This window comes from Strigops habroptila, chromosome 6, assembly GCF_004027225.2.
Source record: "Strigops habroptila isolate Jane chromosome 6, bStrHab1.2.pri, whole genome shotgun sequence".
Taxonomy (NCBI): Eukaryota; Metazoa; Chordata; class Aves; order Psittaciformes; family Psittacidae; genus Strigops; species Strigops habroptila.
Window position 1 is genome coordinate 3406200 of NC_044282.2, and position 27874 is coordinate 3434073.

General features: G+C 35.2%; 1 protein-coding gene across 10 annotated transcripts in view; it reads left to right on the plus strand.

Annotated features, from left to right (window-relative positions):
- The window catches only part of AHI1 (Abelson helper integration site 1), an 87571-nt gene that overhangs the window by 36240 nt on the left and 23457 nt on the right, over positions 1 to 27874 (plus strand). For 7 of the 10 annotated variants that reach the window (XR_003991868.1, XR_003991870.1, XM_030489768.1 and 4 more), the window contains exons 19-20: positions 5120 to 5237; positions 26366 to 26424. Coding sequence is in view for 8 of the 10 variants with exons in the window: in XM_030489768.1 (XP_030345628.1) it covers positions 5120 to 5237; positions 26366 to 26424 (177 nt within the window). In the remaining 2 variants the exon portion in view is untranslated. Of the gene's footprint in view, positions 1 to 5119; positions 5238 to 5674; positions 5722 to 16221; positions 16849 to 26365; positions 26425 to 27874 lie in introns of those variants that run through there. The other 3 variants (XM_030489773.1, XM_030489772.1, XM_030489774.1) reach the window with 3 other exon arrangements.

Here is a 27874-nt window from a genome sequence, read left to right on the forward strand (position 1 = left end):
GATGCATATAGGTAAGTGCAGGTTTTGCTGGAAGGCCTGTTAGAATGCATACTCACATAAATGATTTACAAAAGTGTTTGTTGACGTAGGACTCAGAAAAGTTGGCGCCTAGCTGTGTACGTGAGAATGTGCTAATACATTTGGGTACAGACAAGTGAAAACAGAGAAAGGAGTCTTTAATAAAGCCGCATGTAGGGTAGCAAGTTGGAATATGAAAAGCCAAATGAGAATGCAGGTGTTATCTTGCACATATTTGTCTGATGGGAAAAATAAGAGAACTGGAAACTATGTAGGCGTTGTACTGGTCTTTGGGTCATATTTGCACGCCAGTGCTTTGTCACAGACAATGGGGTTACCATTTTGGGACAACTGTGTTGGCAGCATACCTCGTAGGCAGTAAACCTGGCCTGAGGTCACGCCTGGAGTCATGTTTTATGAGACGAAGGTGCTGGACTCTCTGGACAGCAGATCTACTAACATAGGGGTTTCTGGGTTCAGTGTGTGTGAACTTCCCAGCAGTAACTAATGGATATAAAATTAACTTATAAGTGCAAAGTTTGGAGGTCTGTGACTTAGATACGTAATTTGAAAACGTAATGTGACTACATGAAAATTTGGTTTAAGCACATTAGAAACAGAGAATATTCCGACCCTGTATAAGCTCAGGGGGTTGTCTTGTGACCAGTGCCTCCTTTCCAGATCCCTTTAGAACCAATGTTTTTTTTACCTTTTTCTTTTTCTTCTTTGCTACCTAAACAGGAACCTTAACGACTGATAGAGGAAATTTTTTTTTCTTCTTCTCTGCAACATTACCATCCTTGTTAGCCCAGAAAATGTGCGATTAGAACCAAAAGTTGAATATTGGGTTAAAGCCTTAGCAATTCACAAACTAGAATGCATAATTGGCTTCTTTACCATGCAGAGAAATAACAGGATAGTGAATCTTGGCAGCAATTATTACTTGTCTCTTTCTCAAGGAACTAATGCTAATGTATGTTTCTATTCACAGAAATTTTTGATAGGAAAACACTTAACCCATCTCTAGTCATTGAAAGAACTCATAAGTGCTTTTCATTCAGTGTTCCTATTTATGTATTTAAATTTTCACTTCCATCTAACATTCAAAATACCTGTTTCTAACTTTGTATAACAAGGAGGTGATGTATGTAGATATGGAGAGAAGATCTTCCTTTAAAGGTATAATATCCTAGCTCTGAAATTGTGGGTTTTAGGTGTCAAAATATTCATGCTATAATTTCAAGGGGGCAAAAAACCTTTGTAGCACTTAAGCACTTTAAGCAGTTAAGCATATGTACATACTCTGTAGTACTAGTCCTAGAATCAATTATATGTTGGCTGCCTCATCTCTTAATATGTGAACACTTATTAAAAGTCTGATTGTCTTTTCCATTCTTTACTTCATGATTTATTTCTGAAAATTGTTATTAAAAGGCTATCGAAGTGGTTACCAAAATTCTGATACTCACAGGGTTTTAAGTGTGATATTAGACAAATAGAATGTAAAAGTATTCTTTCCTATATATGGAAATACACTTACAAGTGTTTGAATTATTTTTTTTCTCCTTTGAGTGTATTTAATACTGTGAGAGAATTGATTACAGGAGTAGGTACTGTGAGAGAATCCAGAAGCTTATACCTTGGTTTGCATCAATAAGGTATAAGCATTCTATGATTTCTGATTTGTTTCTAATTCAAATTCGATTGTCAACTTTTAAAATAGGCAGAATCATGTTTTAATAGTATTTTTAAACTGTCTTTAAAAGCAGCGTCCTGGAGGTCTAAAGTTTCAAAAGGGAAGCCTGAAACTAAAAGTCTAAGAGGTAGTATAGAGCTGGCCAACTTGATTTGACTTGGAAGTATTTGTGGAAATGCTGATTATATTGATTGCGAAGGTCATAAAACTGCATTCTCTGGAAAAAAGGAGAAATTGTTATTGTCAGCTTGTCAAGTCTTGCAGTATTCTGGTTTTTGTCTCATGCAATTCACTTTTAATGTGAAAACTAGTTCCAGTGAAAATGTAGATTTACATAATTTGCATAGAGCTGCCCTAACAAAAAAAAAAACAAATCAGCTTTGTTTAGACTTGGCAAACATTATGTAGGTATCCTTTTTTTCTACAAAAGCTACATGAATGTTATAACTTGAGTTTTACTCAATTCAGGATAGTAGTAAACTGTGTCTTTGATAAAGCTGTGGTTTGCGTATGAAGCAAGCAGAGCCTGTTGTGAAAAATAAGTAGATTGATGGTTGACTATCTTAGCCAACTTCACTCGTTGTAAAAGTATTTAGCAATGCCTTCCCACAGCATGCATTTCAAAAAAAAAATGATTGCTTCACTCTGTTCTGTAGGTAGTCTTATGTGTGTTGTAGGAAAATTAATTATTCTTCATAGGACGGTGTACTTCAAGTGGAAACAGTTCTGCTGAATCATTAGTCCTCACTTATTAGCTGAGCCGTTCCTTCTTGTGTTATAACGTTGTGGGTTCTTTTCCACTTTGGGCCTTTTAGAAATTTAACTAATACTTAAGAGCTGGTGGCAGAAAGGTCATTAAAACTCTGATTTTGTGTTTTCTTTGGATGGGCAGTGTTGTATAGCTCACCTGTGCTAATCTTCACTGCCATTAAGTGGGGGAATTAATCACTCCTGTAAGACTACTTAAATTTAAAACATCAATTTTTATAAAAAAGGGATATTAAAATGTTTTTTTATCTTGTTTTTAAGGACTTGGAGAAGAGGGGCTGTGAGATAGAACTTACTTCGCATTTTAAAAAGGCTGATTTTATTAAATGTTCAGGACCACGCATTCAGTCTTCTAGTGTACATGCCATTACATTTTATTTCAAAGCATGCTGTTTGGAATTTATAATGAGAGTGTTTGGGTAATACAGCAGATAAGAGAAGTGAATTAAATACTGTACAAGAATAATTTATATACAGAATTCCACATTTCTTATTCATTCAAGCACCACAGTCAAGAAATTTCTCCTGATAGTTTGTGTTTCCCTCCAGGTTGAACCAGGGAAGTGTCTGTGAAAGTGTTCTGAATAGTTTGCTCTGGTGTGTTTGGTTTGATTTCCAACGTCTGATATATTCAGCCTGTCCTCATTCCCTGGTAGGGTCTGAAACCAACTTTTTGGTAGGAAATTTGAAAGATAATTCCATTAGTATACTTCACTGGAAAACATACGTTTGTACCGTTGATGGTATAGTGTGCACTCAGGCAGAAATTCATGCAGGGGGGAGATCTTCTCATCTGTCTTACTGCAGAAGGGCTCTCCCTAGAGTTAACAGTATATAAAAGAAGATGAGATGCTGGAAAGCTGAGCTTGACACATTTGCAGAACAGATTCTTTTTCTGTCTTTGAGTAAACATATAAGCTAATGACTTTACACTGTATTTGCATGGATCAGAGAAAACATTAGATTATTGCAACTTAATCACTTGCGTATGTAAATGTAAGAAAAGCAGATTTATTTTGCTGTTCAGAAAAACAGGCCTCTGTTCTGCTTACATTTCACAACTACTGTTTACTAACATTCTGTTAAATTTGTACACTTCAGTAAAATCTAGCTGGTTTAATGCTTTCTGTTAATCATGTTGAATGGTCTCATTTTCTATCTTGCTTTATTTCTGGTCAGTTTTGGAGCATAGCTGTTGTAATTGCATACAGTTGCTGAGGGAGGCCTTAACTGGTAAAAGACAGTTTTTACTTCTTTCAGTAGAATTAAATTCATACTGCTACACAAAGAATAGATACATTAAGATGAAGGTCTGATGTTGTAATACAGAGGAGATGGTAGCAGATATCCTCTACGGCCCAGTCAAGTTACTCAACACAGTTTTAGTGCTATATTATCTGCATCCCGATACACCTGCCAATGCCCAAATATTATGCATTATTGAAACCTGTTGAATTGTTTAATATTTATTAAATGACAGAAATGGTAGTATATAGAAATTATATAATTTCTAGAAATAATCCATGGATTCACCTTGGTTTAGCTGTCTTGTTTCTTTACGTAGAATTTACAAGGCAGTAGATTGAAAATCTGCAAAATGTCAGTGTTCTGTTTTGGCCCACAACTAAAGTTGAAGGGCCTGATCTAGAGTTTACTGAGGCCAGAGGAAGTGCTCCACTGAGTGTGAGCTTTTAGTTGGATTTAGTGACCATATGCATTTATTCTAGGTTGAATTCTAGGCTTGACTTTTGAAGTGGTCAAGAATTATGTTGTTTTATGTAGATAACTCTCAAAAATTTGAGCATATGAATTTATTTTGCTTGAATATTTGCTTAAATCTTTTAAGGCCTATTTTCCCTCATCTTCGGCTGCATTATTGAAGCAGTGAAAATACGTTTAACAAACAGTAAAATTCTCAATTGGATTAAGAAAAAACCCTGAGGTTGTTCGATTTTACATAGGCTGTAGTGGATAATAATATGTCAAGAGTAAAGTTTTGGAAAGTTTTTTGATTTGTGATAGCTCCATGTACATCAAGAAACTCCATATCAAACCACATTTTAACTACATTATCTTTTTTTCTGTGGAAATTAGGATAGCAGATGTTTTTTCTGTAGCTTCCATAAAGGAAGTGTCTGGTGTTTTGGTCTATTTTGGTCTGCTTTATTGATTTGCAGAAATCAGCTTTGTGTTAGGACTGGTTTAAGATTATGTTTTTTTCCCTCTCATTCTGATTTTGAGTAATCTCTTTGTAGATGTAGTCTACTTTAAGTACTCAAAAATTAAACGTTATCTTACATTTATGAGTTTATAACCATACATAAATATATTTTTAGTTTTATACAGGAAGATGCAATGAGATGCCAGTTCAAACAGTTCTGTTCCAATGTTTGCACTGCTTGAGAGTGTGTCCATATGTAAATGTCTAATTCAGTTTATAGCTGTATCAGTAATTTTACCAAGTGGTGTCCCCAAGTATTCTAAAAATAAACAAAACCAATCAAACAAAAAACTCCATCATTGAAATTGGAATTTAATAATTACTTACAGTAAGCAAATATTTCTCTTCTAGCTGTTGCATCAGTAAGTAACCCAGGAAATTACACTTCGCTTTCTGATTTGTCTTTCCTATTACAGGCGAGCACAAATCTCTCGCTTCCTGCGCCATCATCGCTGTCACCACACTCCAAGCTAAGACTGCCTGGCACTCTGAGCACTCCACTGAATCCTCTGTATTCTTTCACTACTAAAAGTGGTAAGTTTATTTATTTTTTCACTCTCTGTAGAGAATGGGTAATAACTTCCATGAGGATTTTTTCTGCCTTTGTAAATTTTGCTTTCTTTCAGGGAGTGTCCTGGTTGTTATATGTGATACTGTTTGTAACGTGTAGTGTGATAAGGTCCAATACATATGTTCCCTTGTAATGGCTTTTTTTTTTATTTTAAGCTGTACACTTATTTATTAGCACTGTAAGTTCCTAGAAAAGTATGAGAGTGCCAGCTTTTCTTAATTTAATATTTTGGTATTTTAATACTCGCTTAAGTATCCTAAACACAGACACAGAAAAACAGTAAAATCATATTTTTAAAAGCATATGTACTGATATAAGAAAGCAGTAATAAGAAAAGCAGTTTACTTAAGAACCATAATGCTTGGTAGTCTATTTGCAGTTGTGTTTAATCTGTTTTTAGGGGCTTGTTTCTAAAGAGATTTTGTATTCAAAGATTTTGAGAAAAAGGTATAAATTTTGAGAAAATTTTGAGAAAATTTATAAATTTTGAGAAAAAGCAATAAAATTATGCATTTTTGTGATACTTAATTTGCTAATAATACTTGATGCATTGCTAATCACAATATTTATTAATAAAATTGATAATGCCTTTTTTGGGATACCTGTAAAATCAGACAGAAAATTGAAACCTTGGTTTTGAAGTGGTTTTTGTTTTGTATCCTTGAGAGGAGTAAAAACAAGTCCAAGGGGAGGGTGGAATATATAATGAACTAAAAACCAGGTAATAGAGATTTAAAATGTAGATAGTAAAGATAGGAATAGTCTGAGATTTAAAATGTAGATAAGAAAGATAGAAATAGTCTCTATAATTATATAGAATTATTTCCTAAAGACAGATAATTTTCTTCACAAATCAAATTATGATTACTTTTTCTGAGGGGCAGGAGAGAGGTCCTTAGCATGAAATTGACTACTACTCTCAGAATTGCTCTTAGTCACTAATTCACGATGCAAATGGTCATACACCAATTAACTTCTGGTTTGCCATTTTCTACCTTAATATAAAAGCTCAGAGCCATAATAATAATCATCTGTGACACAACAGATGCGTATCATTTCCAAAGTGCGTATATCTTACAGAAACAGTAGAATATATAGGCTGTCCTACATATTGTGAATATTTAAAATAAGTGGACTAACCCTTCAAAGAACATTAGCAAATATTTTAAGTTGGTTTAAATAGCTATACCTAATATTGCTCAAACCAGTGCATTTTATTGTCTTGAATTTTACTTTATGCAGAAGCACAGTAAAGTGTGTTGATGGAGTCTTCTTAAATATCATGAACAAGTATAGAAATATTTTACAGCTATTCACGTGCACTCCCAATGTGGTCATTTCCAAAACTGACTAATACTTTGAGATGATCCACAGGTACAGGATATTATTTATGCAAGGGAAGTAGTTTTAATGGTCTTCCAACAGTCAGTGAAAGCAATGAGAAAAGGGAGATTTTTAGGAGGGGAAAAAAGACCAAAAAATGCTAGTGGACCATAACTGAAATAGATTTTTCTGTAAGAAGGTCTTTTAAAATCCTAAATTACTTCTCTATCATTTTACGACCTTCCAAGTTGTTCTAGAATGATAAAGTTGTTTTCAATGAAACATACGAGTAAGATTTACTCATCTATTTCATCTTTCCTTGTTGGTTATAAAAGTTATAAAGATAGGTGCTTGTGTTCATATCTCCTAACTGCCAGTTTAATTTTACTTTTGAATGATAGAAAATCTGTACTTAAGCAAAACTGTTCATTTATGGATTGTGTTTGAAGCACAAAACCTTTCTTTTCTGTGTTGGTTTCTTATACACGATATATATGCTTTTCTGTACCTTCTGTACCTTCTGTACATTATTGGGATGTTACACTATTAACTGCCTGTAATACAGAGATCCTTCATTTTTGTCTGGCACATGGTTACATATTCCTGAGGGTTATGTTGGCGGTTATTCAGTCTTCTCATTCTCACACTTTCCTGTCACCTTTTGCTGTGTATTTAGTGCTTCTTTAAAGCAAAATGCAGAATTCCCATTAGAGTGAAGTCCCTACAGGCAGCATGTGTAAAGCTCTGTTAGCAATTTTTTTAAGCATGTAACTGGTGTATGTTCATGCTGTATTAATATTAACTTGACAAGGCTTTAGCTGGTGTCTTATATGGAGAGTGTAGTAGTGTGAATACATGCATCACTTTCTTTTAAAAGAAAATTTGAGTATTTAGGTCTTGTATTAGGGAGGAAATGGTGGAAAAGTGGGGTATTGACCTTTGTGATTTATGGGCAGTAGCAGTAATACTGTAGATCTTTCCTGACTTATAAATCTTTTTGTATCCAGATATATTTGCAGAAATAGTTGTAATTTCATAATACTTCAAATAAAAGTAATATTCACTACTATGCTTTTTAAACATGCCTGTTCATTTTAACAGATGGGCTCTATATACTCTCAAACATACAGTATATTTTGGCTTTTTGTCAGGTGTGTACTTTCAGATGTATGTAGGCTTTCATGATAGCCCAGTCATGGTTCTGCTATTTATCTTCCTGACTTCCCTTGAGATCAGTTATCACATAGTCACTAAGGCAGGACTGCTTTTGTCTCCAGTCAATTCTGTCTTATTCATCATTAGCATGCTCAAGGGTGCAGCCCCCCTGGTCAGCCTGTCCAGCATCTGCATCAAAAAATCCTTGGTACATTCCAGAAGTCTGAATTGCTTTTAGCCTGTGTTTTTGACTCACCAGCAGATACTGAGGTGGTTAAAAACCTCCGTGAGAGTTCGGGCCTGTGATTGTGAGACTTCTTCTGATGCATTTGCTCTTGACAAACCTGTCACCTGCTCTGTAGCATTCTTAGAGATATGCAAAACCCAAGTAGGTATGGTCCTGAGCACCCTGCTCTGGGTAAACCTGCTGTAAGCACAAGAGTTTTGGTACATAGTTTCCACAGGTGCCTTTCCACTTTGATGGTACTATGATCTTTACTAATCTCACACAAAGAGCAGTCTGTGCATGAGAAAGGTGCTGAATCTCTGTATTCTGTTTCAGTGATATTTTGTGTATTTCATCCTGCACTGGTTCATGGGATTATCGCTCCCCGAATGCAGGACTTCGTATTTCCTTTTGTTGAACGCCATAAGATTCTTGTTGGCCCATTTTTGCAGCCTGTCAATGTCTCTCTGAGTGGCAGCATGTCCGTCCGGTATATCAGCCACTCCTCCCAGTTCTTTATTATCTGCAGACTCACTGAGGGTGCACTCAGTCCCATCATCCAGATCATTAATGGAGACATTAAACTGTATCAACCCCTGGAGTGCACCACTAATGACTGATCTCCAGTTGGATTTCATGTGAATGGTTACAAACCTGTGATCCCTGCAGCTCAGCTAATTTTCAGTGCAGTCTGCTGCGCTGTCTGTTTACACAGTCCATACTTTATCAGTTTGTCTGCGAGAATGTTGTGAAAGACACTGTTGAAAGTCTTGTTAAATCAAGGTTAACATCTATTGTTTTCCAATCAATGCCATAGAGTGCTGTGCAAGAGATGTAAAGTTTTGTCAAGAGTATGGTTAGAATTACTAAGAAAAAGTAATGAATTTTGACAAATAGTAATTAACAAAAGCAGGTATAAGATATGGATTGTTTCTTATGTGTTATGTATAAAACACTTCAGTAGACAGATTTCTTAAAATGTAACAAAATTAATTTAAATTTGAGAGGACGACATGGAACTTAGGTTTTTTTTCCTCTCCGTCCTGATAGCCTGTCAGTTGGAATTTTTCAAGTGTGTAACTCATTTTGCCATATCAGGTTTTTTGTGTCTGTCTCAGTAAAGCAGCAGCTGTGCTAATAACTATTTCAATCATTTGAAAAGTTTGCCAGATGTGTGTCTTTGGACAGAATCATCTCCTTTGAGTTTTACCTTTGTAATTTGGATTCATGAAGTCTTATGGCCAGTCCTATTTCTCAGTCAGATTTCTCTGTGTTGTATTTATAGCAGGTTACTTTATTCTTACTTGATTATTGTGTATGTTTAAGCTTGCTGAACTTCTTTTCTTCTTTCTTTTCTTTTTTCTTTTTTTTTTTTCTCTTTGGTAATAAGAATATTTGTCTCAGACCCATCTTTGATAGTCAGAGTTGAGGTTTTATCTTCCTTGTCCTGTATAGTTCTGTTTATGCTCATGCTTCAGTGCTGATTTTATCATACCCATCCTGTAGTCTACTCTGCAGCACCGCATTGTAGAATTATCCAGGACTTAATATTAGACATTCCTATCTTTTCCTTACCATGTTCTCATCTTTGTACCTTCTTCCAGGATAATCGATTTCCTAGTTGTTAATTTTTAAACCAATAAGGAAGGAGCAAAAACTCTAGCTTTCAATTACGCATTTTCTGAGAGACATTAAAATCCCCTCTGGTTTTGTTTGCCTTCCCTCCTTAAGATTGTGAGCATCTTTGGACAGTGAAATCACCTTTCCTATACTCTCAGACACTGTTTTGCAAATCCGTGGCATGCTATCAAAGAAATGGCGTGCATTTTTAGGCTTTATTCAACAATGACTCTTCAGTAACTCCCACTGTGTTCAGGACATGTTTTGTAAAATAAGTTTTAGGTTTCAAGTAATTGTAATTAGCAGTGACCCTAATTGTTAACTATGTGGGAGATTGAAGCTTGAGTATAAATACTGCACAGATCTTTTCACTAAATTTTGACTTCAGTAAAACCAGTTAATTAAACTTGCTCTTAAAAATTAATTACGTATGTGCTAGAAACGTGATGGTTCTTGTATCTTTAAAAAAATCTCAAAAACAAAAAACACATTGCTTTGGCAGGGTTGAGAACAATTAGAAATTTTCTCTCCGTTAACACAACTGACAGTCAAAGGTGTTTTCCACCTATATAAAGTGAAAGCTTCAAAAGCACTCTTCTCACTCTCTGAAGAGATTAACAAAACTGACTTTGCATTGAAGTTCTGTGTTATATTTGATAGACTATTTAAAACTTCTTTTTTTAGTCTCAAGCAAACGGTGGAATAGGTTTCTATATCAAAGATATCAAAAATACTTACAGAGCAACTAAATGCTCTTAAAATACTATTTTGATTCTTTCTTTAGAAACAGAAAAGGAGGTATATCAAGTAGCAAAATTTTCATTTTTTTTGAGATGCTACAGAAACGCTGCCAAAAGTTGCAACCTAAATATATTTTGGTATCATTAATTATGTTTTTTCTATATATCATGCTTTTTACCCAACTCATACCCAACATCGTATCTGTCTTCAGTACTACTACAATCCTGGAGGACTTTAATGTTTATTTGTTTGGGGAGTATTTGTCTTGCTTTTGACATAATAATCTACCACTGAAGGAAGAACGTGTGTAGAAAGCTAGATCAATATGGCCTTATTCTTTTCATCTCTTACTAAGAACCTGATAAGGGAAAAAAGACTTGTGCAAACTTTAATTGAAAACATATTAAATGAACAATTTAATTAATTTTAACTATTAGAATAGTTTAGTTTTCTAATGTGAAAATAAATAGTAATAACATGTTGGAGATATATTAAAAAAGATTACTGAGTATATATTAATTGAAGGTGGCATGTATGTGTACTATATAGTCCACGTATAACATGAAATACAGTATTTGTAGTATATCTCTGGCTCTGTTTGGGTACAGGTTGCTGGCGTTTTCAAAGATGACAACTAAGAGAAAGCATGTAGTGCAGCCAGCAACATCGCCAGCTTTCTCACCCTATTGTGCTGAAGTTAGATAATGCTGACCTTGGGGGACCAGTTTTGTTTAGTGGGAGTGCCAGGAGGAGCACCAGTTTGAGAAATCTGTTTACTGGGATCGAGTCCGCGCAGGCAAATGGAATGGCACACACATCACTGAATACTTTTTTAATACTAGCATATTACTGTAAATACTGTATTCTGTAAAATTTTAAAGTAGGAGTTAAATGTCTTCCTATTCATTTTTCTTTTTTAAGAGAAAATGTTTGTGTGTAAAAGACTTCTTGTGGAGAATATAAACATAAGAAAAGAACTCTCAATTTTGGTGTATCGGTTCCCTGTTAAACTGTAAAGCGTGTTGCCTCATTAGCTCACCCAACAGCTTCATTTAGATTTGCTGTAATGGGGAAAGCAATTAAGCCTGCAGGGCTACACAGATCAGAGCTATGGAAATGGTGCAGCAATTTGCTGTAATGTCTAAGTCACTCCGAGATATTTCTTTTTAGCCCCACACCTTCTTAAAATTGGGGCAGGAGCATATTGTGGTGAAGAGTACCAAATACATACCTAATAGTGGCTCAGTACGCACTCTATTACTTAAAAGTGGTTTGAATGTAATACTAGCTGCTAGGAGGAATAGGTCGTGATGGAAACTAATTTTCCTTACTTTACATATAAGAATGCTTACAAAAAGGATGTAGATGTTTGATGATCTCACAAAAGCAGTCTCTCAGTTTCATTAGTATCCGTGAGTCTGCTGGGCTTTTTTTTTTTTTCTGATATTAAGAAAATAATGAAGTGACATCATGAGGCCTGTTTAGTAGGGGTTTACTAGTTTGAGGTTTTTTCCCTGGAGGCCTGATATGTTTATCTTTTCCTATTTATCCTTACTACTATAGAGGGAGAAATTAAAGTTTCCTCTTCACTATGGGTTAGTTGTACTGTCCTCAATGCGATCAGGCAGTCCGGGGCGGAAGTATCTTTGATTAGTACTCCACTATCAGTTTTCTTAAAGTCTTAAACTGTATAGAAATACAGAACATTATTAGTATGTCCTGTAGAGGTGCTGCCAAAATAGAAAGTGGTCTAAGAATACAAAAGTGCTTGCAGAATGTTGAGCTTCCTGCAAGCTACAGTCTGCTTATAGTAGATTTTCATGTGTTTGAAAAGAGTGAATGTGCATTAAGATGGAAGAAATACATGCCCAATAATTGTCTCTCACTTCTTAGTTATGTTTCCATGTTTTTATGCAGTTTGCTATTTTCCTGCTCTGTCATATATTTGAAGAACTGATCCTACCTAACACATTTTTCAGAAATTTAACCTTTTAAAATTGTTCAAGAAAACTCTTCTAACATTGTTATGGAGATGGAATTTTTTTAAAATGTGGCCTTTTCATGTAATTATTTTAATGGGACAGTGGCTCTAAAAAATTAAAAATGTTGCAGACGGTTTTCTTTTGCACTTCTAAATATAGAAATATGCATTGGGTTTTGTTATTATAACAAGTATCTTACTGCAACTTTGCAGAGTCAAAAAGAAGCAAAATCACATTTTGCTGTAATTTGTAGAACTCAATTGCTTCTATCTCTGATTGGCTGAAGTAGGTATGTTTTCCTCCATTTGGAAACTGAGTTACTTAAACACTCTCCCCACTTGGATAACAATAGCATTTGAAAACTGTTATGAGAAAGTGCAGAAAATTAACACTTTTTAAGTAAATAAACTTGGTTTATTTTAGTCTCTATTTTTTTTAGTCTATTATTCTGGGTTTTAATTTTTTCCTATTGATAATACCTTTACGTTCATTACAAGGCTTTATTTTAACTATGAAACACTGCATAGTCACAGAAATTATGATAATGAGTTAAGTTTTAGATCCAATTACCAGCTTTTCTGTTTAGCTTTCAAGAGAGAGTAAGGGAACTGACTAGAGACAGAGTACCAGCTACACCACAAATCAGATCTTCAGCAAGTGTGAACCCACATAACTACACCGAAATTAGTTAAAAATATTTTTACCAAAAGCAGAAGAACATTAGGTCTAATTTTTATATATATATATATACACACAGACATATATATATATGTGACATATATATATGTCTGTGTGCTAATTTGAATGGGAACTCCCCTGGGGAAAATGATCATTCATTTTAAGATATTTGCATCTCTCATTTTTACTTAGGGGAAAGATACAAGAGTGAAGAGGGAAAGAAAAGAAAACTTTTTTATTATTATTTGCTTATAGCAGAATAGAAGTACGAAAAAGACCAACTTAAAGATATTTTTCTGAAAGTTAATTTTCTTTCAAAACAATAAAAACATTTATCACAAGATAATTTTTTTATGCCTTTCTGGTTCTTTTAAAAGCTATTTTGCTATACCATTTAAATTTTAAAGAAACGCTGTCTCAATTTCTTCAATGAAAATAGGATGTGAAGACTTGGTTGTCATCTGCAGCCAACCTTTGTATGTACTTCCCTGATCTTACTCCTTCAGTTCAGTCGCTAGAGCCATCTCTGCCCTCATCCTGCAGGTGACTTTGGCAGTAAATAAAAATTAAGAGTACCAAGACACAGGTGTGCCCTCACCGTAGCTTACAGGCAGCTTACGTGATTGATTCTGCAGGTGAAAACTTCCTCAGACCTCTGTGGCCACCAGCACCAATGTCAGAGTTTTGGCTCAAGGCACAAATACAGGACCTTTTTAAGATAGAAGAGCCGAATGTTTACATTTATAAAATGAATAGTAAAAATTATTTTTTAATTTGAAAACAAAAACTGTATAAATAGATTCATCTAACCACAAAAATGTTCCAACAGAATAGTAAAGACATAGAGGCAAAACCATTAACATTAATGACAGTCTAGTTCTTCTGTTTTAAAAGGTTGGTTATCCACTTTCCTCTATCTGATTGATAAGATGTTATAAATGTCAGAAGAGTTTGTATTTTCTAGTTAAACTTGCTAGAATTGTTTATACTGAGATCAAAGATACACATGTTCCTTTATTATATGTTCTTTTTCATGTTTCTTCTAGGCAGGTTAATTAAAATATTTCACTAAAAATTACACTAAATACAGAGCACAATAACAGCAATCTTTGAAGATTCCAAAATCTTTATCAAAAGAACACCATTTATATTTACTTGAAATTGGTGTATGTTAGGGTAATTATTGCTGTGCCTTCAGGCTAAAGGAAGTACTCTCAGCCAAATTATACAAGGGTGTGGATTAAATGAAGCATTACTCTCTGTTTGGCAGCAGTGGGTATAGATTGCAAAATCAGGGTGTGACGTAGTACTGAGGAAAGACTCTGCCAAAAGTGATTTGGCCTGAGTGTGCCTTTACTTTCTCAATTATGTGGATCCTAAAACAACCAAATCTAATTAATTCCTAAGTAGAGAGGTCCTGTTAACTATTTTCAGTCTGAGCTTGTCTGTACTTTCAAACAGAATCATAGAATAGTTAGGGTTGGAAAGGACCATAAGATCATCTAGTTCCAACTCCCGTGCCGTCGTCAGGGACGCCTCACGCTAGACCATGTCACCCAAGGCTCTGTCCAACCTCGCCTTGAACACTGCCGGGGATGGAGCATTTACCACTTCTTTGGGCAATCTGTTCCAGTGCCTCACCACCCTCACAGAGCTTGTCTGTAATTTCTGAGCTATTGAGCCACAAGACAGAAAGTGTTGGCAGAGTGCATGCTTAAATGCAGTTCTGCCTGGTTTTAGAGGTGGAAACAATTCTTCTGCCCAAGGGCTGTGCAGTAAAGCATCAATTCCCTGTCTAGCAGTTCAGGTTCAGCAAGAATGCTGTCTGCACAGCAATAAGCATGAATGAATAAGGTGGAAGGAAATTGATTCCCCCCTTGTGTTGCTCCAATCCGTCTGTTACTGTCATTTCCAGAGGATCTGGGAGGACCGTGCAGGAGACCAGGTAGCAGCCATGATGCACAGGAGGGAGGTATCTTGCCCTCCCAGGAGGAGACCTAGGTCCTTAGTCTTCATTCCTGGTTTTGGCAAGTGAGCAAAACCCAAGTAAATTTAAAAATCATTTTAATTAATAAAGATCATTCAATTGAAATAATTAAATATAAAATTGAAATAATTAAATATAAAATAATTACAATTTTTAAAAAATGTGTTTTTAAGATATATGATCCATCTTTTTTTTTGTATACATACATGCGTACTTTTCCAACTATTTTAAAAACCCTTGCTAATTTTGTAGATAGATCTTTATCTGTGTGAAATAACTAAACTTTCATGGATTCGTATGCAACTGTTATCGTCATTGCTGAAACACCAAGTTCAGTGAGAGCAAGCTTTCTTCACATGACTCATTTTTTTAATAGAACACCTTTTAAATTAACTTTGGGTATTTGTGGTCCATAGTATGGTCTGCAAGACACTGTGGTCCCAATGTAGCTTGATACTGATCGTGTTGGTTCTATAGAAACTAATGCTAGGGGATGGTGGCTTGGGAAAGCATTAAGAAAGCAGCATGTACAGAGAAGTGAAGGCTTCTCTTGGGTGTGTAACTTACACATTGCTATTGTCACACAACCTAGTGACTCGGTATTGTTTACAGAACTGGCCTCAACATGCTGCTTTGATCCAGATGAAATGAGAGCTTCTCAGGAGCATAGCTCCTCACTGTTAGCTTGCTTTCTTGCTCACTGGAGGTTGTAAGGAACAGTGACACATTGCTTGCGGGCTTCAACTCGGGTGGTAGAATTGCCTTAAAACTCTACCCCTGAAAATTTGTGTTTGGGTGTTTTCTGCAACCTTATGGCATGCTCCAATGAAGGAACTGATTGCACAGGTTCCTTCCTCATCTTTTCTCCTCACAATTAGGGCTCAGTTTCCTCAGTTTTTACCGCCTCAGCCAAAGGAAAAATATCCAAATGACACATAGGCAAATTAAAAAAACAACTCTCTTAAGAGTCTTTCCTGCTCATATGACCTCGGACTTTGCTCTGGTGTGCTGGGGCAGTTTTCCTACAACTGTGTAGCAAGTAGTATTTGAAACTGTGTATCTCATCTGAAGATTGATTCCAGCATATCGTATCTCCATATGCTTCTAGATATCACATCCCTTTTTCCTATCCTGTTAATGTCTTCTGTTTTGAATAAAGGGCCACTGTCTATACTTCAGCTGTCTATGCTAGCATGTGATGCCTCGTTGATTGTTGTTTGTTTTTTTTTTTCCAGATTAGCTGAAGGGTGTTGCAGTGACACGTGTTGATACAGGTCTTTCTGGAATCCTTTCAGAGCCTAGCTGGTCAAAGGAAGCAGACTGCTGCAGCTAATATGCCAAATAATAAAATATACTTAATAATATATGTTGAGGATCTTTTCGTGTGATAAAGTGTTTAGTAGCAGAAAATATTTTGAGAATTTTTTCACCAAACTTCTCATTGTTGCTATCCACCAGTAAAGCATAAGAAGCACTGGAGTGCAGTGCCCTCTTAATACACATCTAGAATATATCACATTATATGCACCTTTAACAGTAGTTTATTGGAAAGTTGTTCTTGTGCTAAAGAGCACAAAGAACACTTGCATCTTTTTTTGCCTATTGATATGTCTAAAGGATCTTCAGCAATTGTAATTAAAAGTCTTCCTGCAAATCAGCTTTTCTTACCAAAACAAATAATTTTCAGGGTAAGTTCCAGGAATCCCACAAAGAAGACAAGGTATGTCCAGGGCTGTCTGTTTCACCAGTTCTTAACAATTTGGCACATGCAAATGTGCAAAAACCATGTAGGAAGATTTAACAACTGTGTGCTTTTATGCGAACAAGGCTATTGAGGCATATGGTTAGAGAGTTCCAAACTTACAAAATATCACTAGACAGTTTTCTGCGTTTTATACAGTTGTTTGGTCCTTTTGAAGAAACAAATGTTTGTGTAGCAGTTAGCAATTAAGTCAGTTTTAAAGAAACCTAGATACCAGTTGCAGTGATTTGCATTGCGGATTGAACCTTGGAGAGATGTCTGTTCTCTCCAGGATTATCCAGAGTTCTGGAAATGTGGTCTTAGCCCAAAGCTGGGCACAGTCCCTGTTTATGAACCTGCCTGCATTGGTTTTCTGTCTTTTACTTCTCCTCAGATGAGGTACCACTTTGTAAATGAAAGGGAGTATTGCCTCCTAATGATGTTCTTCGCAAACAGTTTCCTTTCCATGCTTAATTTTTCCCTATCCTCCACCTAAGACCCAAAGAAAAATCTGTCTAGAACAGATTGCTTTCAGCTCTTTGTCAAGCGATAGTTCTTCGGATAGAGTCTCCTACTAGAAGGTGATCCTTAATGGCCAAGTCATCTTTTTTATGCTCTCCGAAGTATCATAACATTTGATATCCACATATTTGTATAACCAATTGTAACTTCTGGTGGCGTACTTGCATGGTGGCTGAAGGCTGAGAGTATAACAATAGTGATACTTTCTAGAGGGCATTCTAAAAATTCACTGCTGTAAAAGTAGTAGCAGGTGGCTATTGCATTCTAGAAAGCTTTGCGAACCTTGGAGGTGAAGGAAACTGAAAAATCAACATTGTGGAAGTCAGTGCCCAACTGGATCTGCAGTGTGTTGCTTTAATGTTGGACTTAACTTTTCATTATATTTTCCTTTGTGATGGATGATACCAATATTATTCTCAAGAGCTTTGCCATATATTTACAAGGAAGTGTATTCAGATTTTGTTAGCAAGGTTGCTACAGGCCATTGTTTTATTTCCATACAGTTGGAAATTAATTAGAAAGGATTTACTTATTTGTGCATGTTCTTATCCCTGATACGTAGAAAAATGTAGTAGTTTCTCAGAGTAGTTTGTTCATAAATTGTCTGAAAACTTAAAAGTGTGCATGCACAAAAACTCACATGTGGTAGGTTGGTTTCACCATGCTCATGTTCTCATGAAATATCTGACCGATCTAGTTTCTGAACTACGAAATGGAAAGTAAACTTGGGAATGTATTTTAAAGACATAGCTTTCTATTTCTGAGAATACAATAATAAGTGTATCTGCTATTAACTTTTTCTAGTTACTTTCTTGATTTTAGACTATATTAAAATTCTTATATAATGGTTTCCTGATTTAGTGTCTGCTGATGACCCTGCCTTTCTCAGATTAATAATGTATGAATTGTTTGGCAATATCATGGAATTTTCTGGTAATATTTTCTCCAAATGAATATTCAGTACTGGCTGAAGGTGCTGTTTAATGGAGAAGGTAGGCTAGGTACAAACTAGTGGCTATTCCGGTCATGGTAAAGACCTGAAATATCAAGCTGACTTTTTTTCCCAGCATATTGCATATGATGTTGCTGATACTTATATTTCCTTGAATGCAAGTGTTTGTTAGAAAAATACTACGTATGTTCTTCAAGCAGTTTCAAGATTTTTTTTTTGGGGGGGGGGTGTGTGGGGTGTGTGTGTGTGTGTTTGTTTTCGGTCCAGACTTGATTTGACATTCAGAGGCTGCTGGGTAATGTGCAAACTCAGTAGTTCATGCAGGAACTAGTTATTTTTTCTTAGCTGAGAAGACTATGCATTGCAAAAATGTTAAGGGCTGATTCTGAAAAGTATTTGTGGTATTGTAAGCATGTTTTCTTACAGCTTTCCATTTGTAGAGCAATAGGCTAATTTCGTTTAAGTAACTATGAGTAACTAGCCATTGCTGAATTTCAGTTGTGGGATGCAAAGTAAATTGCTTTGTTTTCCTTCCTGGCATTCTTAGTCTTTTATCCCTAGTCAAGTATGTTTTTTAAAGACATGAGTAGAGCTCCTGAGGTCACTAGATACCTGACTTCTAGAGTTGCAGGTAGAGTTAAATTCTATTTAACTGTATCACATAGAAATTAACTGCATTAATAAATATAATTTAATTGTACTACATATTTTTAGCGAATAGATAAGCATAAATCCTGCTTAAAAGCCTCATTTCCTCTGATTCACGAAGGGTAAGTTAATGCAGAAGCAAAAATATTACCAAACCCAAAAGTGCATCCTTTCAGTGCATCCCTAACTCTAAGGGGCTGCAGTTTTTGTATTTCATGAAGAAGGGTAATACCACAAACTTTATTTAATAGAATGTAAAATATGTTTCTTTTCAAATTTATTTTAGTTTGTTTGCTTTGAAATAGTCCTGGTAAGCTTAGCAAAACTAATAATGACTTTCTCAGGATATCTGCAGCACTAGAAGAAAAATAACTCTTATTAATACAAAGTATGCGTCATAGTCTGCGTTTTCTTTACATCTTTTTTATCTGCTATCTAGAACTTGTAAATAATATTGCCAATCTGATTTCAGAATGCTGATGATATCTGTGCAGGCTTATTGATGTTTGCTGAAGAGTCACTTTCTGTTCTCTACATTGTAGAAAGAAACAACTGGATACTATATCCCCTGCTCATTTTCAGTTTTATCTGCTGCCATTATGATGTAACGTTAGAGATTGTCATAAATTAGCACGTTCCTGATTAGCATGAATTCAATAAGTGTTCTTTACTTCAAAAGAATGCCTGGGACACGTGCTACTACTTGCATTGTTTATATATGGTACTGTAGAAACTTAACATTTGCAAGAAAAATGTAAGATGATGATTTGATAAGATTACTCAGAAATAATTAGGTGGGTGTGTAGGCTGCTAAATGTATTTGATTTTAATCTCTAATTAAAAAGTTGGATTTTTTAATTGTTTTTGTGATGCAATAGTTTTTACTTCATTATACCTTCTGTAAACAGGGGCCAAATTCTGCCTGTTCATTGTGCCTAAGTACAGGAAAAATGTGTTTGTATGAAACAGTATTCTCCTCCAAGCCAGTGAGAGACTATCTCCATAGTTCCTTCAGGAAGATTATTCTAAGATTCAGAGCAAATACATATTGTTGCCCTTGTACACCTTGAAACAGGAATGAAAATGATGGCTAACCTCAAATGAATATCTCTATGCATTCTTTTGGCTGATGGTAGATATAATTACGTTCTGGGATATGGCATTGCCAGCAGCATAGTGTTTTTTCATGTTACTGCTGTCTGATTCTGAGGTATCTTATATGAGGATTGGAATTGGTGTTACAGTGAAGGTATTTGTCTGTGGATCTACAGGTGTGAATTCAGGCCTTGCTCCACTCCACTGCTCCGGTGTTCACTTAACTCTGCTGCAAGGGCTGGGGAATCAGAGACAACCAGATGCAATAGCTAGAGATAACTGTACCAGTCTTTGGATAAGAAAGTTAATCTGTTTAAGCACACTAGACGAGTTGTCTTCCTCAGTTTAGGAAGACTGTGACTGACTCATGGTTTGAGATGCCAGAGTTCTCCTAATATCTGGAGTTGGGACATCTACTGGAAAATCACATGCTGGTGTAAAAGAAGTTGCAGCAATATCGTGGAACTGCATGGTGCTGAATTGTGTAGCTCCCTAGAGTTACTTTTCTAGGTAACTGTTTTTAATACCAGGATTTAGTAAAATAATTGCTTAAGAGGGTAAATATTGCACACTTTTTTACTGAAAGCTTATCCTTCTGTGCAGACTTTTCTCTATAGCATAGTGTTTTGAATGGCAATCATGGCCTGATTTATTGACGTAAGTTCCCAAATTTCTTGTATTTTGTGAGTTTACAAGTCTTCGTTGTGTTATTGGGGATGGGAAAGGGAAACAAAAAGAAATTATGCTTTTCCACCTTTCAGCATAGCTCTGTTTTGGCTTAACTGGGGAGGGAGGGCTTGTTTTGTCATTGCCATCTAGATCAGTCTCATGAGTAACTGGAGGAGTGACATCTGGCAGCAGTACAGCGAAGGCTTCTCTTTTACATTTTTTTAAAGTGTATATGACATGAAAACAGTGGTCATATCTGACTGGTAATGTAAATTAACAGAAGTTTCTCTATGGAACTTATAGAAAGTAATACAGTAAACAGGAAGGAATTTTATTTGTCCTGTAGGTTTTGTGTTCTGGTTTTAAGTGGATAGATTGGAAGCCCACTTAGAAAATGAGAATGATATTGAGGAGATAGTTCAGTCTTTTCCAAATGCTCTGGTAAAAGAAAAAAGTGGGGGGAAAGACAAGGAGAGGGCTAGTAACAGCATGGGCTCACCTGACATTGAGTAGGCTTAAATCAATGCGGAATACATTGCAAGAATCTAATGGCTGTTTGTAGAAGTCCTTTGCATTCAGCAGTGGTGCCATCACAGTGCTTTTGTATATAAACTTAAACATAGTATGTGAGAACCATCTATTTTGAGAATATACATTTTAAGTGGCTTGCAAGATATGGGCTCTCAAGAAAATTAACCATTTCCTTTGGCATCACATTAGGATAACTATTTTAGAAAGAATGCTAAAAATACTCTGTTCCTTGTCTCACTTTGAACTGCTTTCAGTGTAGTTTTCTTGCTCTACCTTCAGCCAAATGTGTTCCAAAATAGTTTTATAAGCTGTGATACAGACTAAACTTCATTGAAACAGTTTTCAATACACTTTGGTCCTATCCATTCTCCTGTTCAATTTGGAATATGTTCAAAATGGTAGGTGTTAGGCTAAGTTACGTAGAGCAGAATTTGAAGTGGGTTTTCACCTGTAGCATTGCGTATTAGTAAAACAAAAGGTACACTTGTGTTAAGTGGGTGCATCCGTTCCTTTAATTTTACGTGAACTGCATCTGAAAATGTTTGCAGTAGGTTTTGAAAGTATTTGTGATCCTGTGTTTAAGTAAAGGAAAACAGGTTATTACCCAATGTATAAACAATCTTTTTATGTAATGAATTCTGTTTGATCTGTTAAAGCATAATTGTTGTGAGGATAAAGCCTTTAAGGGAAGATAAATATATATATATAAAAAATAACAAAATTAGCTTCTTTCTCTTAGCTTGAAAAATTACAGTAAGAACTGAGTAATACTTCTCTGAAGGATTTCACTTGAATAAAAAAACCTCAAAACTTTGCTTGGAAGCCTGAAGTACAGATTATACTGAAAACTACAATCTTTTCATCGCAAAGGTCATCCTTTTGAGTAAGGTGACTGTGCTGAGAACATAATTCTGTTTACTGGGAGCAGTTTTAAAGCCACAGAAGATGAGTAGGACAAGGACTGAGCTGATATCCACGTAATTCGTCTCATATCTGAGTTGACTTTTTTTTTTTCAGTGTTTGTTGTTTATTTGAGTGTATTTTAACTATGCCATATTGCAAGAGGCCACAATATAAATTATAAGAAGAATTTCTGCAATAAGAAATACTATCTCTTAGAGGAGAGAGTTTATTTTCATGTCTTTCAGGATTTGTTTGTGGGTTTTTTAGACGTTAATAATTAGTATAATCTTAAAACCCAAAAATCGGGTAATCTGGAATTGGAAGAGTTAAGGTTATTTTTTTCTCTCTGCATGCTTTAGAAAGGTTGATCACAGAAATGTCTGAATATTATCTTTTTCCAGTTTTCTTAGTTATGTATTTGTTCATTGGTGTTCTGAGATTTTTCTGAGGATTTTCCAGAATGAACTTTTAGATTATTTCATTAACTGTAGATCCCATGAGACTGGAATCCTTGGAGACTTACGATGCACAAGTACTTTTATTAATTAAAGAATTAATTTATCAAGAGCATTTCATGAAGGGAGAAAAAGCCTTCTTTTAAAAAGTTAATTAAAACATAGATTTTGTAATGAATGTCCTCTCAACTTCTATTTAGAAGAGGATTTTTTTCACATAAACGTTTAATATTAGTTGACTGTAGACACTCCAATAGGATAATAGTGGAATTATGTGACTCCCTAGAAGGACTTTTTTCCCTGTTCTGGCTTTTTTGCTATTAATTTAAATCATATGATAGCTAAAGATGGTATTACTTGAAAGGAAGTGTTCTTAATTATTACAAGTGCTATTTTGGGGCATTGTTGCTGTTATCATATAAATTTCTGTATAAGTCTAATCTGTTTGGAAATGAACTCATCTATTTCCTGTGTATTTCAGCCCAGCTATTTAGAATTTGATCGCTTCACATTAATGTGCTTATCTAGAGCAGAGAAAGCATGCAGTAAAATTTGGAACTTGGTAGTACAGACGTGTTTGGACCAGGAGGACAACTACTTGATTTCTGTCTTTTCTCTTTAGTTACAATCATACTGACACAGAATATATTGCCTGAAGTGATCCAGGGGTACTAAGGGTAGACTTTCAATTCACTATTCAAATTGTACAGGAAACTAATACAGTTTCAGACTCCCTCTCAAGGCAGACAGCTACACTGTTTTTCAAATGATACCAGTTCTTCGGTAGGCGTTTACCTAAAGTCATCATGTTTGGACTCCCAAGAGAATTGTAGTGAGAGGATTATGTGGACCATAAAAGGAGCTGTACTGCTGTTAAATTGTGTGCGTGTGAACGTTCTGATCGTTTGAGAAAAGCAACAGCATCTCAATTTGAGACATCTTAACATTGCATTTAGACAATAGCAGTAGATTCTTCTAGAAAGAATTTATTCTTCTCATGTGAAATTACATTTAAGGGAGACCACTGAAGAATCAATGCAGAGTAATAAGAAATAAAGTAATTCAAATGTTAATACTTTCATAGGGAATATTAGTTCTCAAGGCATACAGGGTTTTTTGAAGGTGAAGACAGCAAATGCTGTTAAAGAAGATTGTTGGAGAGTTCAAGTAAACCTTCTGACTGAATAAAAATGCTTCTCCACTAGTGATTCTGAAGCATCTTTAAGATAAGACAGATTAACCTGGGTGTTGTTTTTTTCAGGTTGGACCTTAGAATGGATTTAATGACCTTTATATAAGCTAAGTGAGAATCCCCACAGGTCATGGTGTCCTATAAACATTTTTTAATTAAGTGGAAATGTCTTTCTGTAATCCTGGCCTCAATTTCACTACCTCACTGTAATAGTTGAAAAGTTTGTACAGCCTGGATCAGAGAGAACCAAAGCAGGCACTGCTGAGGCTGTTAGTCACACCTGCTCAGTATCAATTACATGCTTCATCAAGCATGGAACCCTGTCAAACCAATAGCTGTGTAAAATTGCTTTAAAAATCTACAACATCATTTGAGGAAGAAGAGATGGATATTCCCTTGATTGTTGAATCGATCTTGTTTTGTGAATGAGGAATATTTGAATGAGGAATATATTTGTTGTGTGTTGGGTTTTTGTTTTGTCTTGTTTTTTTTAATGACTGTTCTAAATTTAGGAGCTACTAAACAAAGGCTTGGTAACTGAAAACTACTAACAGATAACACTAAATACTAGTTCAGGGTAACCAATAGGCGTAATCAGTATGACTAAATAGCACTGGCTCTGTGGAGCACAGCATATTTGAACCCAAGTGTAATGAGGTCTATTTAGTTATTACACCTCAAGCGAAGTAATAAGAATTTCATGTTTGTTTTGGAAGAAGACTCTAGTCATGGAAAGTGCTAAGTCAGAACCAGTGCCAGCTGCTAGAATTCAGTACAGCATTCCTTATGTCTTTGAGTTACACATCTGTCTCTCCTATGCTTGCTGCAGAACAGGTCCACGCTGCCCTTTATTGAAGCTTAATTGGGGATATCAGTCTAACCATAAAGTTTTCACCTGACAAGCAGCTAAATACAGAGACTGCACAGGAGTACTCATACAAAAACATACAGTCTGGAAGTATTTGGCAGGAATACATCTTTTCCTTAGGAGAACAAGAACATCAATGATATTACTGATAAAAATTATTTTAATTAAAATTTGAAGATTTTTCCAAATAAGCAATTGTTTTCATAATTTATTTTATATAGGTTTTGTCTTAGAATGGGTTTGTGTGAACTGACACAACACTACAATGCTCAAATTGAAAATCCTGTGGTAGAATACTAAGCTGTCTAAAGAAAATATTACATCATGCATACATCTTCTTGGTCTTGAGTTTGAGATTTATGTAATATTATCTCTGTAGCAGCTTGCTTTGGAACTATATGGCTATGTAGATAACAATATTAAGAGGAGTAATATGCCCACTGGCTTTTGGTGTTAGTGCTGAACAAATGTTTTAGCAAATAGCTTATTTGTAAAAAGGTAAGCTTCAGGTCTACCTGACTAACTGTTTCTATTCTTAGTTCTTTCTTCTAAAAAGAGATGGAAAAAAGTAATAAAAATCAAAGTAAGCCTTTCAGAATGAAGCATTTCAGAATTTATACAAGCTTTTTTGAAATTAAAATCATAAAATTTCTAATTCATACACAAAATTGAAGCCTCACTTGTAGGGTTTCTCACAAGTACAAAATTATTCACATGCAGAACAACTGCAGGAGCATGGTTTAACTATGATTACTTGAGCTTGCAGCTTTTATATTTAGAATTATCTAAATTATCTTAATGATTAAACATTTCTGAGTAAATCTCCTGTGAAAATCAAACCCACTAGGTTTTAGAAAGTATACTGTAGATAGAGTTGTGCAAGCTTCCTTGTGGAGCTGTGCCAGGACATAGAAGTCTGAATCTGAAAAGTCCTCTTTATTCAGATACTGGACTCCTCAAGAGTAGGTTTTTTGAGTGGCAAATAAAAATGAGTTTTCAGAACTTACTCCTCTTTGAAAACAAAACTTGTTTCAAATCTAGTGTCTCACAGAGAAAATCCAGTGAGCTTAACTCTGTGTTGTCTGGCATCTCTATGCTAGAGAAACCATTCTCCAACAAAGCGGTAGCGTTTTTCACTGTCATGTTCAACAGTTTTCAGATTTTTGTATCTTTTCTTTTTAAGATGTTTTCTTAAGTATACAGCTGGGGAGACCAATAACAAAAAGATAAATCCATAGATGATGAAAGGATTTTCCTGAGCTTAGTAGTTAACATAATAGTTTGAAAAGAAAAGAATTTACAAGTACTTGTTCAAGTGCGCGATGTAGAGAGTGAATGAAATAAACAGCAAGATGTGTTGTGATAGGAACTCAGTGATCAAAGAGAAATACTGAATAGACATAGTTATTCTTTCAGATAAAATAAGGAAGTAATTCCTTTGAGAATTTTTGTTGGAAAACTTTGTATGCATTACTCAGAAATTCAATGAAGAGAAAAGCAATACAGCCTAGATAATAGTGTCAGCTTTGAGCACGAGGTGGCATGTGGACATAGCTTGAGCTATTTCTCCAAATCATTTGAATGGAAATATTGGATTAGTTAACCTTGTGTCAGGTCTGTTAGTTAAATAAACCCTCCAACTGTTCCTGACTGAAGGTTGCATAGTTGTGACTGAAAGATGCTGCTGCTTTTCATTAGAATTTTGTCAAACATGTCCTGCTAACATAATGATTTTAAAATAAAATGGTTTATTCGATGGAAAAGGATAACAAGCAGAAAATTCACGGCCTTTTCTTTTCACAGGGTGTTTCAGCCCAGTAGGAAATCCTCTTAGCCGAACACTATTGGGTAGACTACAGACGGTAAGGAATTCTATCTTTGCATTTTTTTTTTAAATTGATGTTTAACTATAAAATGTCATTATTCACAAGTTCTCGTTGTAGAGAGGAGGGGTTTTTTTATCCTGCCCTTATTCACAAAAGAGGTATCTTCAAGCAAATTGTCCACATGGGCAAATAAGCTTTTTGCTGCAGCAAACTGGTAGTGAAATCACATATCTGCAAATGAAAAGTTTATATTTTTTCATTATTTACTTTTTGGTTTTAGAAATAAATAAGCTAAAATCACAGTATTGTGTTTTTGATTATTAGTAAGAATACTGGCATTGATAAGTAGGGAGAAAAAGCTGGGACGATAACCTGAAATTGAATCCTAATATCAGCACCATGTTTTCATTGTTTACTCATGCCTCACCTTTTTGTAACAGGTGAAATCCGAGCTATCTTATATTTAATCACTTATCTGTTAAATATTGATTGGCAACTTCTAGGAATTATATTTGTTCCTTTATTTTCTGGTTTTCCGATCACCATAATAAAAATCCAACAGAATCTGTAAATGCCATAAATTCCAACAATACACTTGATAAAACAGGATTAAACACAAAACATACGGAGAGACTAGTGATAGAAGAACAAGTATTACTTCTGAATACTGATTGTATATGTGGCTGTATGAAGCTGGACCTGTTGTACTGGATATGTTAATCTTCCTGCACCCATGGACAGAATGTCATGCTTTACTATTATGTCTTAATTGCTTGCTAAGTGTAATTTTTCAGAGAAATGTCAGAAATGAACGTAAACTAACTTGGGTCATTTATAGCCATTTAACAGTTTAGATTTGGGGTTTTGGTTTGGGTTGGCTTAGGGGATTTTTTGGACCTACCTTACTTAACAGAATTTGTTAATAGAGTTCTGGAAGGCTGGTAAGATACATAGGATCCCCCAAGAAATTTTGAAGTTAGAGTTGTACATTGCTGTTTTGTTAGGAGCTAAAGGGTTCTTGTTTTCACATTTTCAATTTTTTAGCCATCAGTATCTAATTTTTAGGAAAAAGTATAAATTGTTCAATCAGTATTTGTATTCTCCATCACAGCAAGCTCAATAGATGTTTACAGGATTAACTGTTTTGGAAAATACTAAATAGCAGCTAATTTATAATATTTTTTTTCTGAGACAGTTAAATTAAGGTTTTGAGTATTTTTGTTACTTTTTCTGTTGGAAATGCTGAGGTAAACTGAGTAATTTTGTCAAGACAGTAGCATATTTACAAATGTCAGAAATAGTTGACGAGGTTTTGAATAATTTCAGGAGCAGGAGTATTTCACATGCTTCTGAATTGATTTTTCTTCCTTTTTTTTTTTTTTTTTAACTTTCTGGGTGGTTTTTTGGGGGGAAGAGGGAGCGGTGTTGTTTTGGGGTTTTTTTTGGAGGGGGGGTGTTGGTGGGGGAGAGGGTTATCCCTGTAGGC